Raw genomic sequence first — 18,974 nt, 5'->3', positions numbered from 1 at the left:
AGTCTCTCCCTTTCAAATAGATAAGACAGGGATCGGCAACCTTTGGCATGCAGCCCATCAGGGTAAACCCCTGGTGGGCCGGGCCGGTTTGTTTACCTGCAGCATCCGCAGGTTTGGCCGATTGCAGCTCCCACTGGCCACGATTCGCCGTTCTAGGCCAACAGGGGCTGTAGGTAAACAAACTGGCATGGCCTGCCAGGGGCTTACCCTGACCGACCGCGTGCAAAAGGTTGCTGATCCCTGACTTAAGATTTACTCCAGTTATTTAAAGACAAGTCTCTGTTCCCCATCTCATGAGGGTTTCAGAAATGAGGGCACAGGGGTAACAAGGGAGGCAGCAGTGCAAATTAAAAACGCTTCTGTGGGGCGCTACCTTTGTTAACCACGTGGCTTTATTGGATCCCGCTGGCAAAACAGGAAACTACATATAACTGGCTTCATGTGCCAAGGCCAACCGGAAACGCATGGAGAGATTCACAGATGCATGTTCCTGCTGATCCTTTATTCCATGCACTGAGCTGCCCTTGAAAAGGTGGTAGGTGCGGAAGGGGGAGGCTGGGGGTGGAGAAGGAAAGATAAATGCAGCTTTTCTACCCCCCCCACAGGCAAGAGGCTCCTTTAGAGGAAGTGGAAAGAACAGTGGCAAAGTGCTTTTTAGGGGAGGGATGCGGGGGAGCAAGAAGGGACTAGAGAACACTCCACCTGCTTCAGCTGGTGAAACTTCCCAACCTCTTATGTACGACTGGGAGAGTTGCCCCAGCCATCCCGGATTGCTGCAGGAGTTCAGTCAACAGGTGATGTGGAGCTGGCCTAGCCGCAGCGTTTGGTGGGCTGCAGCACGCTACGTCTCCAGAGGAGACATGGGAACCCGCGCGCCTGCCCTGGAGTAGCCACAGGAGACAATTCAGGCAGAAGCAAAAGGGCAGATCAGCTCCCTGCAGCTGTTCAGGAACAGAGCTACCAACAAAGGGCTGGGCAGGGGATTTCAGGGTCTTTCAGTGTTAAACTAGCCTCCAGCCGGCAGGCCTGGGTATTCTCCGGAGGTGTGTGTGTGTGTGTATGTAACACGGTGGCATGGCCCAAGGGTTTGTACACCTTTGTTATGGGAACTCCGAGCTGAAGCTGGTCTCGAGGTGGAGATCTCGTTAGCAGATGCAGAAGCCACCAACCCCCACATCCACCATTGCCCTGGGGATGGGTCCTGGGGTGGGGGTCCTGGAAGCACAAGGGCTTGTAGGCAGGTTGGAGGAGGGGCAGGCAGGAGACAGCAAGAGAGGTGGGCAGCGGAGACAGCAGCCAGCAAGAGTGGGAAGAGCAGTCATCAGTTTCAGCTGCAGGGATCTGAGAAGGGAGGAGAGAGCCCAGTCCAACCTCTGCCCAGGCAGTGTCTGCAGTTGTGTGCAGCGAGGGGCTTCCCCAGCGGAGGAACCGCACCCACCAGACTCTCCGATGGGCCTCTGCACAATCAGCTGGCTCCTTCCACGCTCGCTGCCCTCCTCAGCTGAGAGTTTTCATCATGGCGTGGGCCTGTCTCAGCTCTGAAAGTGGAAGAGGAGATGCAAACAGCCAATGGGGGCAGAATGACCTGGATCTCAACAGGGGACGCTGCAGCCGGTTCCCAATTCACTGGTCACAGCAGGGCAGAGAATAACCTCTCCGCTGTGAGCAGGAACAGAGAAATGACACGACTGGAGACAGCCGATCTCTGCCCCAGCCAGTAGGGGGAGCAGAGGGGACACAGGAAAGGAAGCACCAGCCGGCAGGGCAGGGACGAGGCGAGCGATTCCAAGCTGCCCGTCTGCTGTCTACTCACCTGCCAGTAAGACCCGGAACTTCTCTGCTGACATGGTCATGGCAAAGGGCTCCGTCCCGCCTCGGTCCCCGTCTCGCACGGTGAACTTCAGGTGCACGAGGGGCTCGTTGACCTGCTGGAGCTCGCTGGAGCTGAGTGTGTGATCCACCCTCCAGGACACAGAGTCCAGACGGTTCACTGAGGACAGAGGCAGAGCCAGTCTCAGATTTGCACTGTCAGTGTAAAACACTCTCTCTATGCACGAGCCAGCGATATGGATTTGGGAAGCATTTTTCAAGAGCATTAAGCGGTTTCTCACACCCCTGAAATGCAGCCACCTCTGGTGTGTGTGCAACACAGCAACTGTCTTACCAGCCCACAGCGACAATGTAAGACATTACAGGAAGGAAATGTCTCCAGTTGAAATAACAAGGGAGTTTCGGTCAGTGGAGTGGAGCGCTCCGAGATAGCTGTGTTATCCCAGCCACAACCCTCATTGCAAAGATTCCCATGAGTCCAAGCGGTTAGCACCGCCTCAGCTCTGTCTCCCTTTGCGGCCGAGAGAGGTAACGCAGTGTCCTGCAATGCCCTGCTGGGGCGCTGCTTCAGCGCTGGCTCACAAGGCAGAGCACCGCCTAGTGCAAAGGTGGGCAAACTCTGACCCGCGGGATCCTCCTGCCCGGCCCCTGAGCCCCTGGCCCAGGAGGGGAGCCCCCAGCCCCTCCCCTTCCCCCACAGCCTCAGCTCACTGTGCTGCTGGCGCAATGCTCTGGGCAACGGGGCTGTGAGCTCCTGATGGGCAGTGCAGCTGCAGAGCCGTGACCTGACCCGGTGCTCTGTGCTGCGTGGCTGGCTCCAGCCGCGTGGCGGGGCTGCCTGTCGAGGCAGCGCGGTAAGGGGGCAAGGAGCGGGGGGGGGGTAGATAGAAGGCAGGGGAGTTCCAGGGGTGGTCAGGGTTGTGGATAGGGGGTGGGGCGGTCAGGGGGCAGGGAACAGGGGGGTTGAATGGGGGCAGGGATCCCGGAGGGGGGGCAGTCAGGGGTGGCGGGTCTGGGGGCCGTCAGGGGACAGGGAACAGTGGAGGGGGTTGGATGGGGCAGGGGTTCTGGAAGGGCCATCAGGGGACAGGGAACAGGGGGGTGGGGGGTTGGATGGGGCAGGAGTCCAGGGGGGGGCATTGGGGCGAGAAGCAGGGGGGGGGGGTCAGAGATGGGGCGAGGACCAGGCCATGCCTGGCTGTTTGGGGAGGCACAGCGCTCCAAACAATTTTGGAAACCCGATGTGGCCCTCAGGCCAAAATGTTTGCCCGTCCCTGGCCTAGTGCATCACCTGCACCACTCCCTGCTGCACTTGGATTGTCCCGGAGGTGAACTAACCTGGGCAGCTCCTAACCTACCGGGCTGACAAGGTCACAGCCCAAGGGGGTCAGACAACAGGGTTCTGGTCCCAGCTCCTGGTCATCCCCTCTGTTGCTGCTGAAAACCCAGTCACCCTCAGCAAACTGACCCTGTCCCACAGCCCTCAGAAGCAAGTTCTCCCCAGGAAGTCCCAGAGGAGAATGGCTGGGGAAAGTCCTATTGAACTTCCATCCATGGACACAGGAGAACAGCTGGAGGAGTGGGGGCAGTGGGTACCAGCAGGGCCTGTACCCCTGCTGAAGGACCATCTCCCATCTGCGGCCTGGAGCAGTGTCAGGTTTGCACGGCTAGAGGGGGAACGCTTACATCTCAGGCTGCGTGCCCTCAGGCTGTCCTGTAGGGGGCTCTGTTTCTCCTCATAGGACCGGCACAATCCTGTGGCATGTTCTACAAAACACAGAGACCAAGAAATCACCCACCAAAGAGCATCAGATCAGTCCCTGCACAACACGACTCCGGTTCCAACAGGCTCAGAAGGGACCCTGGCTGCGAACAGCTGAGTTGGCCTGTTTAGCAGGAGGACTCTAACAGGATGCTGACACTGGGGCGCACATGGGATAACGGGCGGATGATGGTACCCTAGGGCATTTCAATCAGAAGATGGCCCAGCTACTGCTCCAAAGTCCTTCCTGATGGTTAACACAGCGAGTTCTAACTTCTCACGGATGGGAGAGTGCGGGGGACACACAACCCAGCAGCAATCGCCTCCTCCCCCCGAGAGCCAAGGTACTGAATTCCACACAGGGCTGGAGCAAGGCTGGTAGGACACAGTTATCCAGGGTTACAGCCTGGTGCACGGGGTGGACAGACTCAGCTCTGCTCCCCAGCACCCTCCTCTGGCTGACATTGCACCAGAGGGTCAGGCTGCCGCTACCAAACCCAGGGCTCCCCAGTGTGCTGCAGCCCACTCCAAGAGACCCATCCCTTGGCACTTCCCCTACCTTTGGGCAGCCCCAGCTGTTGCAGCTCGCTGGACAGAGAGTCGCTGTCTACGCTGTGTTTGGCCGCGCTGGAGAGGATGAAGCTGAGCACGGCAATAGTGGCCTTCACATCCCCAGACTCTGGAGAGAGGAGGAGAAACCTTTGGGCCTCTGCATGGCAGCAGGGCTCTTCCCCGCAGGGAGGCAGCTTTGATAGACCCTTGCAAGGGTCCGTGTCCATTGACGTAGGATCCGACAGCCCTAGACGTGGCCTGCCCTTTGCAGTTCATCGTCTGCAAGAGACTAGAGAGGGTGCACAGACAGATGCCGCCTCGCACTGGGCCACGAGGGGCAGCAGGGAAACAGGCATAAAGAGCTGGACTCATTGTCACCAACCTGGGTGAGAAGCAGCAATGGGCAGCGGACTGATGTATGTGGGAGGGAGGGGGGAGTCAATGCAACCAGCAGGGCTCAAAACAGGTTAGGATTTAAACAAGCCTGGGACAGGCAGGACTTAAGTCGAACTAGAATCAACTGATGCTAGGGATCCAAATACTAATAATGGCCAAGGGCCAGAGGAGTAAGGGCCTGTCTAAGCGAACACTTAGCTCGTGGCAAGCAGGGGTGTAAAGCCGCCCTGCCCTAGCCAGCTGTGCACTGTCCGTGGACCCTGCTGCTGCAGACTAACAGCTCCCTAGGGCACTTTCACCTACTCCTGTTTCCAAGCAGGGCGGATCCCAGGCGCACTGCGGAACTCGGGGTGTGGAGCAGGGTCCACCCGGTCACCTAGCACGTGGCCGATTTACACCCTGGTTTGCTGAAACTAACCATTCATACAGCCAAAGCCTAAGGTTAACACTGCACAACCATCAGACCCAAGTGTCAGTAAGGGCCAAGCCACAGCACGGCAACTCAGCTGGGGTCAGCTCATTCATAAAAACCAAAACAGACATTTCACAGCTTACATCATGGTCCCATCTGGCCTCGATCGTCCAGTCTGATCTGTGTAACACAGCCCACTGGGCGTCCCTGAATTAATGCCTGTTTGAACCACAGCAGATCTGGATTTAGAAATCGCCAGTGATGGAGAGCACTTGGGCAGTTGTTCCAACGGTTAACGACCCTGTTAAAAACACCTTATTTCCAGTCTCAATTGGTCTAGCTTCAACTTCCAGCCATTGGCTCATGTTAGACGTTTGTCTGCTGGACTGAAGAGCCAATTATCAGCTGTTTGTTCCTCATGTAGGTACTTACAGGTTTCCATCACGTCACCCCTTAACCTTCTCTTTGTTGCGCCGACCAGGCTGAGTTCCTGGGACCCATCCCCTCCCCTCTGCATTGCCACACTAAGACAGCAAGTTCTGCAGGGCAGGGACGGGGGCTGTTCGGGCAGCGCCTGGGAAGTTTTGATTGCTACTGTGATCACCACAACCATCAGGCCCAGGGCTCTTCCACACGCTCAGGAAAATGGTGTTATCCCCCAACGCAAGGGCCCAGAACCACCCAAAAATATAAAGCCAGGGCAGCGTCTGGAGTGAGAAGGGGAAACTCGTCAGGCTGCCAATTAGCAGCGTCTCCCCCAAACAGAACAGGGGCAAGGACCCTGGGAGATTAGCAGGGCTCCTGTGCTTGCTCACAAGCAGAGGGTACCATTGGTTTCCAATGGCTGAGCATTAACTCTTCAGGCCTTCACTGCTTCAGGACGTGCCTCTCCACTCGAGACCCCAGCCAGCGACGCTTTTCAGACAATGTTGCTAACAAAGCCGAGCCCGGCGCCCATAAACACTGCAGGTAAAATGTCCTCAGGCCAGGGCACTGGGGTGTGGAATGGGCCGGGGGGGAGGTAAGAGTCAGCCAAAGCCTGGCCTAGCATCTCAAAGCCACTGGTTTTCCGCAGCCTTCCTGCCGTAAGCACAGACAGAGGAATGTCAGTTCTAGTAATGAAGCCAGCAAAGCTCCCTGGAAGGTGGGTGAGGCAAAGAGCCAAATCCACCGTGACGGCCTCACAGACAGCACTAGAGGAGCCCAGGCTACGGGCACCCAACTGCTCTGAAAGGGAACGACACTCACCAAACTTGGCATCCGACGTTAGCTTCAGGATCTTTTCATACTGCAAGAGAAGAGCAACACGCAGGTCCATCAGCCCCAGGGCACTCTGTTCCCGGGGCACACAGCACGGTGCAGAATGATCACAGAGCCCTCTGAATGACAGGTTTCAGAGTAGCAGCCGTGTTAGTCTGTATCCGCAAAAAGGAGTACTTGTGGCACCTTAGAGACGAACAAATTTATTAGAGCATAAGCTGATCCCTCACTCTCACAGATCTTGGGAGACAGACCAGTCCTCGCTTACAGACAGCCCCCCAACCTGAAGCAAATACTCACCAGCAACCACACACCATACAACAAAAACACTAACCCAGGAACCTATCCTTGCAACAAAGCCCGATGCCAACTCTGTCCACATATTTATTCAGGGGACACCATCACAGGACCTAATCACATCAGCCACGCCATCAGGGGCTTGTTCACCTGCACATCTACCAATGTGATATATGCCATCATGTGCCAGCAATGCCCCTCTGCCATGTACATTGGCCAAACTGGACAGTCTCTACGCAAAAGAATAAATGGACACAAATCTGACATGAGGAATCATAACATTCAAAATCCAGGAGAAGAACACTTCAACCTCTCTGGCCACTCAATAAAAGATTTAAGGGTGGCAATTTTGCAACAGAAAAGCTTCAAAAACAGACTCCAACGAGAAACTGCTGAGCTTGAATTAATATGCAAACTAGATACCATTAACTTGGGTTTGAATAGAGACTGGGAGTGGCTGGGTCATTACACATATTGAATCTATTTCCCCATGTTAAGTATCCTCACACCTTCTTGTCAACTGTCTAAATGGGCCATCTTGATTATCACTACAAAAGTTTTTTTTCTCCTGCTGATAATAGCTCATCTTAACTAATTAGCCTCTCACAGTTTGTATGGTAACTTCCAACTTATCTGTATCTCTCTCTCTCTCTATCTTACTCTATGTTCCATTTGGTGCATCCGATGAAGTGGGCTGTAGCCCACGAAAGCTTATGCTCTAATAAATTTGTTAGTCTCTAAGGTGCCACAAGTCCTCCTGTTCTTTGAGCCCTCTTAGCAGATCCCCCATGGGGCAAGTAGAGCCAGGCTAAGGCCAACAATTCCATAAGGGGCCTCTGGTTTTGGGTGCACTTGGAGTCAATAGGAGTGGTGGGGGCTCAGCACTTCTGAGTAATGGGGCCGAAGTGTCTCAAGGGGGAACCCAAATTACCAGAAGCTACTGGATTTAGCCTAAGTAACCTGCCCAAGGCCACATGGCACGTGGCTTATCGGGGACTAGGACTCCTGGGTTCCTGTCTCCCACTAGACCAAGCTGCCTTCACAATGTGGGGTGCAGGAGAGGCCATTCCCACTGGCTGCTAGTGCTCCAGGCATGTCCTACAGGGAACCTCCATGATCCAAATAGTGGGTCAGCTGCTGTATGCGATGGGTGTTACAAATGGCTCAGCCCCATGTCCCCTAGTGGCCAAACCCCTTTGCTGCAAGACTTCAAGGGAATCCGTGTTGTCAACCACCGGCCTTTCTCCTAGCGATGGCAGGGCCAATGGGTGGATGAGGTGAAGCAGACCACACAGGACCCTTAGAGCAACAGACACTAATATTTACTAGTAAGTATTTAGCAGCCATACGGCCCTTTCCACCAGCAGATCTCCCCGATGGGGGGGAGGGGGTATCACTGGCCTTTTACAGATAGGGACACAGGCTTTAGGCACCTTGCCCAAGATCAGTGGCAGAGCTGGGAATAGAACCCAGGTGTCCTGACTCCCACTCTGATACCCCACCCACTCCACCGCACTGCCTGCCCTAAGGCTGGCCAGCTCGACATGGCCCACGCCACCCAGCCAGGGGGAGGGGAGACTTGAGTCTCTGCGATCGCTGGATCCCGGCTCAGCTAGGCTGAACGTGGGAGAAGAACGCCCTTCACTTACATCAATTCCCTCGCCCTGCAGGTCCTTGAGCACCTGGCCACAGATGAGCTTCAGCTTCACCGAGGACTGGAAAGGAGAGAGCAAGAAAATAAAACCCCACCACAGTGCTGGGCCTGGCGGGCTCTGTCTGGCACGAGTCTGAGCTCCCCTCAAAACACACACTTTACACCACATCAGGGGGACCCATTTCAACCTTGCCCTGCCCCAGCCAAACAGCCAGTGGTTTGGGTTGTTTATAAACCACTCGCTTCTTGCCACTTTGGGGCACACCATGGTTTGGATTCCACAAAGAGACTCCCTGAGCATTGGATGCAACATTCAGGCTAAAGCCCCAGCCAGCTCTTATAGTGCACTGAGCGTATTGCTCGAGCCCTCAATCAAAGCCTGTTCTACATACTTCGCGAGCCTCTCCCCGCTCTCTTAGAGACGCCCTCTCAACCAGGGACAGGTGCAGAGTTCACGGCGGTCGCTCAGGGACCTGAGCTCTCCCCCTTCATCAGACATCCCGAGTCCCAGAGCTCAGATCGGGATGCATCACTCAGATATTCCCATTGCTCCCCAAGGCCATCGTACCCCTCTCGACGGTCAAGGCTCCATGCTGACTGTCTGGTTTCACAGCACCCGATACTGTCTCTGCGGGGGTTTAAGAGCAAAAAGTGCTCAGATCCCAGGGTGCTGGGCACCGGATAAGATCCAGAAGACAGAGAAAGAGAAAGTTTCCACTTAACTATTTTGGCCAAGGTGCTGATTTCGGCGAGGACCCAGTCGGGACAGTCCAAGTCTCCACAGAACCGGAACCTCTGGAAGGAGAAGATCGGGGGCAATTAGGACCCAGGTGGCCTTTGGGCCAGGGGACGTCAGCGGCAGAGAGTCCTTTGCAGGGCAGCCCTGCTCTTCTTGCCAGAGCAGGGGAACCCTCATTTCCCACCGTTATCGCTGCCCTGTCTCCATTGCACCAGAAGAGCCGCCCCCCAGATTTCTCTCCTCTCTGGGTACTTGGCTGCCCTCATCTCCAGTCTCTGCTCTGACTGAGCCTGCTGCAGAGCCGGACAACAGCTGGGTCGATCCAGAGCTGTACAAATAACTCTCCTCCTCAGGCCCTGGGTCCCCACTGTATAACGCCCCTGCGAACTCAGGCGCAGCGGCTCCGTGCACGGAGGCCGTCAGCCTTTGGAGCAAGCTCCTGGGGAGAACAACCAGACTCAGCTGGTCAAGCTCAGCCCTGGCACGAGGGGATGCAACTGCCCTGAATTCAAAGGGCTTCCCCCAGGGCTGAACTGGGCCCAGAGTCTGAAGGAGACAGACTCATCCCCGGAGAAGGAAAGAGTTGGAGGGGCCTGGGGTATGCCCAGAGGGATCAGTCTGATGAAGGGGTGGGGTGAAGGTAGGACAGGGCAGATGGCCCCTTCCTGTTCCTAAACCTCTTCCGTTCCTAATAGCTGCCAGTTAGGCCGCAGCTTCAGCAGTTTAACCCAGCAAACGCTGGTACAGACCATGAGCCTGCATCCTGGAGCAGCTGCTTTATACCCGCTGCAGTTAGGCAGTGAGTGCAAGGGAACAAGTCTCTGGGAGCTCACGTATACAGGTCCACAGGCTACAGAACCTGGCATAAGCTGCTCAGAGCAGGGGGCAGACATCTGGGTCGAGGGGAGCAGGATGGCTGATCCCCCCAGTGTTTAACATTAACGTGGCTCTGAAATGATCCTTTCCCCTCCCACTCATTCCCCTGCACACCCAGTGCTGAAGCCTTTAGTACTCCCTGCTTTAGAAACACAGGTGCTGCTACGGCAACAGCCCATCAGACCCGGCATCCTGCCCCCAGCCCTGGCCAGTGCTGGCTGCTTCAGAGGAAAGATGCATTACAAGGAGTTGTCACTTGCCCCATCCTGCAGGGCAGTACTTTGGGTGGTGGGAGTGAGGCAGGGAAGGCAGCGTTTCCTTCCTGACCCCTGCAGGCTACTGGCCTGCACCCTGAAGCAGGAGATTCATTTATCCCGAGCACATTTAACTAGGAGAGGTATTAGAACTCAAAGGGGTGTCATTCCGTTCCCCGGCTGCCACTGTGGGTTCCCCAGGCCAATTACCCACTGTGCAAAGGGGCAGCTCTTTCTATTTGCTCCAACTCCTTCCTGGGACCCCACTGATCTCAGGTCACCGGAGGGAGGAAGCAGTTTTTAAGCCAGACCCTTCACAATGTTTAACCCCAAATCCCTTCTCCCCCTTCCCTGATGCACATGTTAGGAAGCTCGTGACACTGGCCTGGCGAACCCCAAGGACTGGGCTAGTAACGGGGAGCCCTCAGGCGTGGCTCCCGTTGTAGTACCCAGAGTCCCCGCTGCCCCAGGAACTCAGCTCTGCATCGCCCCCGGCCCCCAAATCCCAGCAAAGGCCTAACACCCCCCAGCCAGCCATGCCCAGCGCCTGCGCTCACCATGGTTTCCTGCTGACTCTGCAACGCCGGGCACGGGACCCCTCACCCACGCCAGGGCTGGAAGCCATCAGCTGATCTCGGAGCGCAGTCAGCTGACCACAGACTTCCCTGCGCCGCAGCCTGTCAGCAGCGCGCTGAGCCGAGTCAGCTGACCGCAGATTTAGTGACACTTCAGCCGTGGAGCCTGCTGACTTATTGCACAGACTGAGCCTCAGCCCCTGGCAGCTCTTCTCTGCTGCCAGGCTGGGGGGTTACCAAGTCCCCTGAGACAAGGGGTGTGGGAGGGGATGTCTGTTATGGGGCCAGCTTCTGTTGGTGGGAGAAAGGAGCTTCCGAGCCACACAGAGCTCTTCTTCGGGCCAGGCTGTGTAGGCTTGTCTCTCTCACCAACAGAAGCTGATCCCATAAAAGATATCACCTCCCCCACCTTGTCTCTCTAACATCCTGGGACCAACACAGCTGGAACAACACTGCATCCAAAAAAACCATGAGTTTTTAAAAGACTGCTACGACCGTTAGGGGTTCTTTTCCTTTGGTGTCTGGTTTTTGAGGCTTCAGGTCTTAAGTTTTGAAGCTTTTTCTATACAATGCTGGGTGCTGGAAAATGGTGGGTGGGGGGGTTAAATGGAAACTGAGATTCTCACATAATCTCATGACTCCATGAGTTGGGGCTTTAAGGCAAAGCACCAATTGTCATGAGTGAGACAGATGATAAAGTGAGCTGAGTCAAATCCAGCACCCTACTTTGTCGCTAAATTAAAGCAGTGAATGATCAGTTTTATTGGGTAATTGTCACAAAGGCCAAAGAATGGGAGCCCAACTCCACCCCTCCCCCAAATTCTAGGGAAGTTCTGATCCAAATGTCATTGCTTGGGTTTCTCTCTCTGATGGGCCAGACTGGAACCCTAAATCCAAACGTGTCCAGTCTCGGGGGGAGTTCAGATTTTGATCTGAATCCAGAGCAGGTTTGGTCCAAGCTCTTCCAAAAATGTGCCTATGACACACTGCCGGGGGCGGGGGGGGGGGGGGGGGGGAAGCTTTAGGGGATAGAGTGGTTCTGTGTTATTACTAAGATGCAGTCACTTTCAGAACAGCTTGATGCTTTCCTTAACATTGCTGTGGGGAATGCAGGAGGGATTGGGGACGGGGTGAGAGGGCATCAATGCCTTCAGGAAGGGCTAATAGCTTAGATGGGCAGGGGAGGGTCAGGTCAGCCTGGCTTTGGCTGTGGGCTGGCTCCTGATCACAGCCTTTTCCTATCTCCCTGGCCACCTATTGGCTTTCCAGCCTCCAGCTCCGCACACCTTTCCCCTCTCCAGCTCCCTATCGCTCAGTAACTGGCCAGGAATCTCCCCATGCTGCACTGGGACACTGGTCCCCTTTGTGTGTTCCTGGTGCAGACAGTGTCCCACAGCTGTAGGGAGTTAAGAGCAGCTCTGCAGAGGGAGGTGAAGCTGGGTCTAAAAGGAAGGAGGCCACTGAGGGGCCTGGCTTAGGGTATAGCGTTTCGCACACACCCAGGATTTAGGTCAATGGAAAGATCGTTCCCTCTCTGGCTGTACATGAGAATGAACCAGCCTGGGCATACTGAAGGGTAGGAGGATGAGGGAGGAGCACCAGCTCCCTGCCAGCACCACACCTTGCCCAGAGGAGCTGGGGAGGGCTATGCAGGTGCCAGGTACATCCAGTGGGTTACGCACCAACTTCCCTGCCTCTTTTGCTTGGGTGACTAGCCCCCCTCCCACACACACTCCCCCAAAATGATGGGAGAATGTTGCAAGCTGAACCTTGTAGCATGAAATCCTGGCCCTGGAGAAGGCAGTAGCAAAACCCCCATTGGCTTCAATAGGATTTCAGTGGTAGTATTTCCTCTCCCACATGAACCCACCTCTCGCCTCTCCACCTTAAAAACAGTCTCCTAGGAGATCTCTCTACCCTTGGGCCCAGAGCTCTTGTTCAAAGCACCTGGAGCAAAATGGCCATAAAAATATTGAAACACTAATCTTGGGGCTGACAAGGCCTGAGCTAATGTCACTGCTCCATTGCCTGTTTTTGCTGCATCCTTTGCCCCACCCTTCATCTGGGTATTTAGCGTGTAAAGTGTCTGGGACAGAACCTTGTCTTCATCCTGATCTCACACATTCTTTCACAGCAAATGGGGAAACCGAGGGTCAGGGAGTTTAAGTGACTCACCCGAGATAACATCAGGGGGTTGCATGCTAGCAGAGAAAACTGGCATGCTTTTAAACAGCTATTGTGTTCAATTTATCAGACAGTAGGGTTTTTGTTAAAAGCCAATGTTTATATAGGACCTAAACATTAATCTTTTGTGCAGCTGCATTTAATATGCCTATTATAATTTATATTACAGTTATGGGTGCCAGGTGTGTATAATTTTTGGTGGTGCCCAGAACAAGTCCAAGCAGAGCCATCCCCAGGGCAACCGCCCCAGGCCCTGCACTGTGGGGGGGCCACACGCTTTGGGGGGATGAGGGGTCCAGATAGAGCTGTCCTGTCCATAGGACAGACCAGGGCAACCACCCCAGGGCCTGCACTTGGGGGGCCCCGTGTTTCAGGGGACAGGGGGTCCAGAGTGGCCTGGAGGGTTAGTGGGGGGCCTGGTGCCAGCAGCAGCAAGCGACCTGGTCCCAGCCTGCCCCTGCTCTGCCCCCATTCCACCCCTTCCCCCAAGCTCCCGCTCCACCTCTTTCCAGCTTCCGTCCCTCCCCCGAGCGACGCCAGGAGCTGGTGGGGCAGAGCAGGGTGGGCTGGGGCTGGGTTGCTTGCTTGCTGCTGCCAGCCGCCCCGCTAACCCTCCAGACCACTCTGGACCCTGCATCCCCCCGAAGCGCAGGGCCCCCCAAAGCACGGTAAGCCCAAACATTGGTGGAGCCGGGCTCACATTCCTAAATATTGGTGGAGCATGGGCACCATGGGCCCATATAACTTGCTGCCTATGATTACAGTCGCATCTAGAGGCTCCAGCTGAAATCAGGGCCTCATGGTACTTGGTGCTGTGCACACATGAAATCCCTATCCTGAACAAAAAGAAAAGGAGGACTTGTGGCACCTTAGAGACTAATCAATTTATTTGAGCATAAGCTTTCGTGAGCTACAGCTCACTTCATCGGATGCATTCAGTGGAAAATACCCTGAACAGTTCACAATCTAACTAGGCATGACAGAGCCAGGCTGGGAAGGAAAACTGAGACAGAGAGAGAGGTAGTAACTTGCTCAAGATCACACAGCAGGTGTGTGGCTGAGCCAGGATAGGGTTGCCAGGTGACCGGTTTTTGACTGGAACACCTGGTCAAAAAGGGACCCTAGTGGTTCCAGTAAGCACCACTGACCAGGCCATTAAAAGTCCAGTTGGCACAAGGCTGGCAGGCTTCCCACCCAGCTCCCAGGAAGCGGCCAGCATGTCCCTCCGTCTCCTAGGTGGAGGAGCAGCTATGGGGATTCTGCGGGAACTGCAGCAAATGGGAGCTGTGGGGGTAGCCTCTGCAGATGGGGGCAGTGCGCCTGTAGATAAATCTCTGCATTAAGCATCTTTGCATAATTGTGTATCATTTTCATATGACTTTGTATTATGCCTCTTCATATAACCTTGTATTAAGTCTATCCACGTGTGACCTCTGTTTTCATTCAACTTTGTGTCAAGTCCTTTGATATGGGAACTTTGTATTAAATCCTTATATAGAAACTTTGTATTGAACCTTGGTATAATGTTATAGCCCCTAACGATAAAGGTAGAAGAAAAATGTCTTTTTGCTAGGCGTAGAATAAGATCTCCCCTCACTTTTAATCAATTGCCCTGTTGAATGAATGAGGTGCGAATGAGTAAGGCATGGAAGGCAAGCACCTCCAGACAGCTGCAACAGTTGGAGAGAGGATGGAAACCAGACTCAAGAACAATAGAACTTGTCAAGCAGTCTCATTAAAGAAGATCAGACATATTGACAGCCTTGGGAGTTAGAAGCAAGCACCTTCTTTTGAAAACACCCCCTTTGAAAATAAATGTGGCAGCATGAAAACAACACCCAGAAGGAAGCACCACAGATGACCAACTGACACAGATTTTGAATCTAGTATAGATTTGCATGAGAGGGGAACTGCTATAAATGCGAGGTATCCTGCAGAGGACCCCAGGATGTCTTGTCAACATCAGAGCATTGATCCGGATTGACAGAAGCCCGACTCCACCCCTCCCGCATCTAATGCGCCTGGCCAGTGAACTTAAGGGGAGGAACTAGTTGGTAACAATAAGACGGCGTGTGCTTGTGTGTGTGTGTGTGTGTGTGTGTGTGTGTGTGTGTATGTGAGTACATGAGTGTAATATATAAATGTGGCAGTTTGCCTTATCCCCCCGAAAAGATTCTGTGCAATACTTTAAGTACAACACGCAGAGCCCCTGTGACCACCCCTAGGCCTAGCAGAGGGATGTCAGCCACTTCCCAGGAGCTGCCGAGGTAAACGCCATCGGGTGCCCATGCCCATCACCCCCTCCTGCACCCCAACTCCCTGCCCCAGCCCAGAGCCGCCTCCTGCACCCCAAACCCCTCATTCCAGGCCCCATCCCAGAACCCACCCCCAAGCCCTCACCCCCAACCCCCTGCCCCATTCTGGTGAAAATGAATGAGTGAGTGTCAGGCTGGAGGAGAGTGAGTGATGGAGGAAAGGAGATGGAGTGAGCCGGGCCTCAGAGAAGGGGCAGGGCTGTTCAGTTTTTTTGCAATTAGAAAGTTGGCAACCCTAAGCCAGGAGCAGGATCCAGATCTTCTGAGGCCTACTCCAATGCCCTAGTTATCACTCAACGCCAGGCTCATGTTACCTCTCCATGCCTGTTCTGGGAACTGTGCTATGGTTCTGATGCAAAGTAAGTAAAAGCCATGTTAGATTTAGCACCATTAGGAGTAAAAGGGGAGAAACAAATCCCTGCTCCTTTCCCTTATGTTGGTTCCTTCTTCTCCCCTTCTCTGGTTCCCTGTCCCCCCCTCTCTCTGCTTCCTTCCCAGCAGAGCAGAGATTAGCGGCTCCAGGTACTAGAGTCTAGGAAGGGCCATGGCAGCAAAACTATAATAAACTCAATGTAAACCCCTGATGGGGGAATCAGGGAGGGAGGGAGCAGATAAAAGAGCCACCCCTGAGAGTCAAGGAGCTCTTACCACTTCCAGTGTGACAAACAATCACACAGTAAAAGCCAGGCACCACGTAAGAAAGGTGCATCATGTGGCAACACTATAATTCTCTGCTGCCAACAGGGGGCAGCAGAGGCCTTCAGATCTGTTTCTTAGGCGTTCTATTCCCTGCTGCAAAGCAAACACTCTACCTTGCCTTCCGCCCAGGGCTACTCTGAAAGGGAGGTCAATGACTGAGCAACTGGATGTCCACTAGCCTGTTAACCCTGCTAGCTAAGGTACAGCTACGGCCCCCAGCTGCATAGGCTGTGAGCACCTCATGCTCTTAATGTATTTGTCCTCACAACATTCCTGGGAGGGAGGGAAGTGCATATCCCAGAAGGGGAACTGAGGCAGAGAGACTAAAGCCCAGATCCTCAAAGGTACTTGACTCCTCCTTTCCCTTGATTTAAATTCAATGGAAGTTGAGAGTCTGAATATCTTTGAGGATCTGGGCCTAAATGACTTGCCCAAGGCAGGGCAGGGATGGGAGGGGACCCCCTGCCCAGCACAGCCCCTTAGAGAAAGGGCACCTCTGCTCTGGAACCAGTGTTTGCCAGAGCTGTCCTGAGGGAGTGAGCTGGGCAGGGAACAAGAGGCAGCAGAAAAAACATTCCATGGGCCACCCTTCCCCGGAAAACTCCCCAGGCCCATTCTTACATTCCTGGCACCCACCTCAGTTCTGAGTCTTGAAAGTTTGGCCACACCTGTTCACTATTGTAATTAGCCAAAGGCCACTGGGCACAGAGCAGCGCTGGAAGGGTAGTTGAAGGGAGGGGCCTGTTCTTCTCTCCCTGCACCCTGTGCTAGAGGAACAAGCACTGAGTGAGCCTGTAGGTCCAGGACCACCCAGGTTCTCTTTTGTAGGACAAAGGACACCCAGCTGCACCAAAATCCAACCCAAACTCTCACTGCGGGAGGCTGGAGTTGGCCTTTGGACCACAGACACCACCAGCTGGGCACCAGCTGTTCCAAGCAGGTGGGCTCAGCCCTGCCCTCCAAGCAGCAGAGCCATGCACAGAATCTTGCCACTCTAGCCTGCGAGCATTAACTCGTGCCTGGCTCCTGGAAATGGCTTACCATGGGATGTCAGTTACTGGAATCAGGATGGGAAAGGAGGGACCCTCCCCTGTTAACTCCTCTTCCAAATCCATTCAGCCAGGACCAGGGGCTTGGGGAGGGGACTGAGCCTGGGACCTGTGGAGTCCCTGCTCCCACCCCCTGAGCGGTGGGGCTCTGTTGGGCAATGGGGCTGGAAGAGAGCTGGACAGTTATCCCAGCTGAGCGGGGACTGTGGTCTCCAGGGTATTCGTGAGCACACTAGGTGGGAGAAGCGGTCGAGTGTCTCCTAGGAAGAGGTTCTCAGGGAGATTTCAATGGAGAGCTAGAGGCAGATTTAAGCTGACACCTTCAGATCGCAAATCCATGAAGGCCAGCAGGTTTGGGGGACTCCTACCTTCCCCCCTGTGACAAGGAACAGACAGCAGCAGGGCTGAGTCCGCAGCTCCAGGGCGGAACAGGAACACATGGGGTGCTGCTGACCTCACCTTCATCCTGCGGCAGCTAGTTCCCTGGCAGCACCACACAAAGATTTCCACACATACACCCCCAAGAGTAGCAACATAGGGCTCCTGGGAAATAAAGCCCCACTCTGAAATGCAGCTCCCTGCCACATACCCTGCCTCTCCCAGGGAGGCTCCTGAAGGGGAATAAAGGTGTTTTCCAAAGTGCCCAGGGGTCTTACCTCCTGGCCCCCTTGCTCATTAACAGCATTCACAGCAGCATTCCAGGCAATACGGGGTCACCCCCGCTCCAGCCCACCCCAGGGAGGAGCTTCTCGTGGGAGAGTCTGGGATACAGCTAAAGGGGTCACCTCCTTCCTTGCCTATTCACTAGCAGGAACATCCCCCTCAGGCAGGCAGCAGCCACCTCAGTGCTCTTCATTTACTCTGCAAGGATGGCAGTGTCACTTGACAGCTCGGGCAGGGACTGGCTGGAGTTTGTGCCTACAAGAAAAGGTCCCAGAGTAAGACAGGCCAAAGCTGGGGTAGCAGCTGCTGCGCTCAACCCCACCAGCAGCGCAGGATCTACGGCTGCTGGAAGAGGAAAGCCAGGGTTGGAACTTGTTGCCTGATTGTAGAGGTTAGTATAATATAGGCTCCCCCATCAATCTGACCAGAAGATAAGGTTCTTGTCCTGGAATCAGGCTACACAGATTTAGTGAGTTCAGTGTCTTGTACAGACCCTCAGGGCATTTGGCAAGGACACTCACACTGGAGAACAAAACAGCCTTGGAGACTTATTAAAGTTAATGAAAAGGCTACAAAAACTCCAGACCATGCAGTACAGCACCGGGAGAACCTGTGGTATGATTCCTTACCATGCTCCTAGATTAGGACACTCACGCCCTTCCTGGTGGTAAGAGCTAGAGGACCAGCCTCGCTTCTGGCATGCCAAGTGAGCCCTATGGTCCAGCTTCCTCAATGAAGGTGAATAGAGCTGAAGAATCAAATGCTGAGTAGCTAAGTTAATAGACAGCTACAAAATTTAAAAGCTAAAGGAAGAGGAAGAAATAACAGAATAAGAAAGACTAATTCCACAGGGTGGTTTGCCCTTTGTGCAGGGCCTGAGCAATATCATGAATGTTCATGCTAATACCCAACCTTCCATGCCCAAATCTAATTTCCTCAGCCACATAATATTAGGGTGCATTTATTCTATAGGCTAAAATAGCTATACATCTTAACACCAATTAGCTCATTCTCAAACCTGCCACTCCATGCCTGAACTGGTTTATGGTGAGTACATCCATGTTCCTGCAGCGTTCCCTGTGGTCACTGTCTGTTAAGTTCCATCTCCTACTCTTAGGTAAAGATGTTTAGTTCCCCAAAATCTAAAAGGGTGACAATTAGGTCATTTATCTATGCAAAAGGTCACTAGCCTACTTCACCACACTTATGCTAACTTGCTTAAGCTCCTCATACAGGCCTTATAATTCCAGCTGTTGATCAAAGACCACAGCCTAGCCACCAACGCTCTTCACAGCCTAGCTATGATGGACTGGAACAGGCATTCAGTGGAGACCCTCCACCCCCATTGACTCTGTTTGCTGCTTCCCTTGTCAACCCCCATTGTTATGAATAATTCCCTCCACCCTGCCCCAGGATGAGCGATGCTGGAGGAATTCCAGGACAGATTATGGTTCTGT

At 54.2% G+C, this 18,974-nt stretch overlaps 1 protein-coding gene across 2 annotated transcripts; it reads right to left on the bottom strand.

Moving 5' to 3' along the window:
- Positions 1-373: 373 nt before the first annotated feature.
- On the bottom strand, positions 374-10,750 carry COMMD4 (COMM domain containing 4). 2 transcript variants are annotated; one of them, XM_048867217.2, is made up of 8 exons: positions 10,590-10,750; positions 8,887-8,958; positions 8,159-8,224; positions 6,201-6,240; positions 4,152-4,271; positions 3,517-3,597; positions 1,814-1,990; positions 374-1,538 (listed from the first exon to the last, which is right to left on the bottom strand). In XM_048867217.2, exons 1-8 carry the CDS (start codon positions 10,590-10,592, stop codon positions 1,498-1,500), a joined length of 600 nt encoding a protein of 199 aa, XP_048723174.1. In that variant the 5' UTR covers positions 10,593-10,750; the 3' UTR covers positions 374-1,497. The 2 variants fall into 2 exon arrangements, with proteins under 2 accessions (XP_048723174.1, XP_048723175.1); XM_048867218.2 differs by having other exon boundaries at positions 374-1,341.
- Between the last annotated feature and the right edge of the window lie 8,224 nt (positions 10,751-18,974).

Source organism: Caretta caretta, chromosome 10 (genome assembly GCF_965140235.1).
Source record: "Caretta caretta isolate rCarCar2 chromosome 10, rCarCar1.hap1, whole genome shotgun sequence".
Lineage (NCBI taxonomy): Eukaryota > Metazoa > Chordata > Testudines > Cheloniidae > Caretta > Caretta caretta.
The sequence above is the reverse complement of the archived record's forward strand: the minus strand, read 5'-3'. Positions and strand labels throughout refer to the sequence as shown.

What these genes read in the sequence shown, in the direction of transcription:
- COMMD4 (XM_048867217.2), bottom strand. An exon ending in GAGGGCACGCAGCCTGAGAT is followed by an intron (nt 1,991 to 3,516) that starts GTAAGCGTTCCC and finishes CTCTGTCCTCAG; the next exon opens with TGAACCGTCTGGACTCTGTG. An exon ending in GTTCCGGGTCTTACTGGCAG is followed by an intron (nt 1,539 to 1,813) that starts GTGAGTAGACAG and finishes TTCCACTTTCAG; the next exon opens with AGCTGAGACAGGCCCACGCC.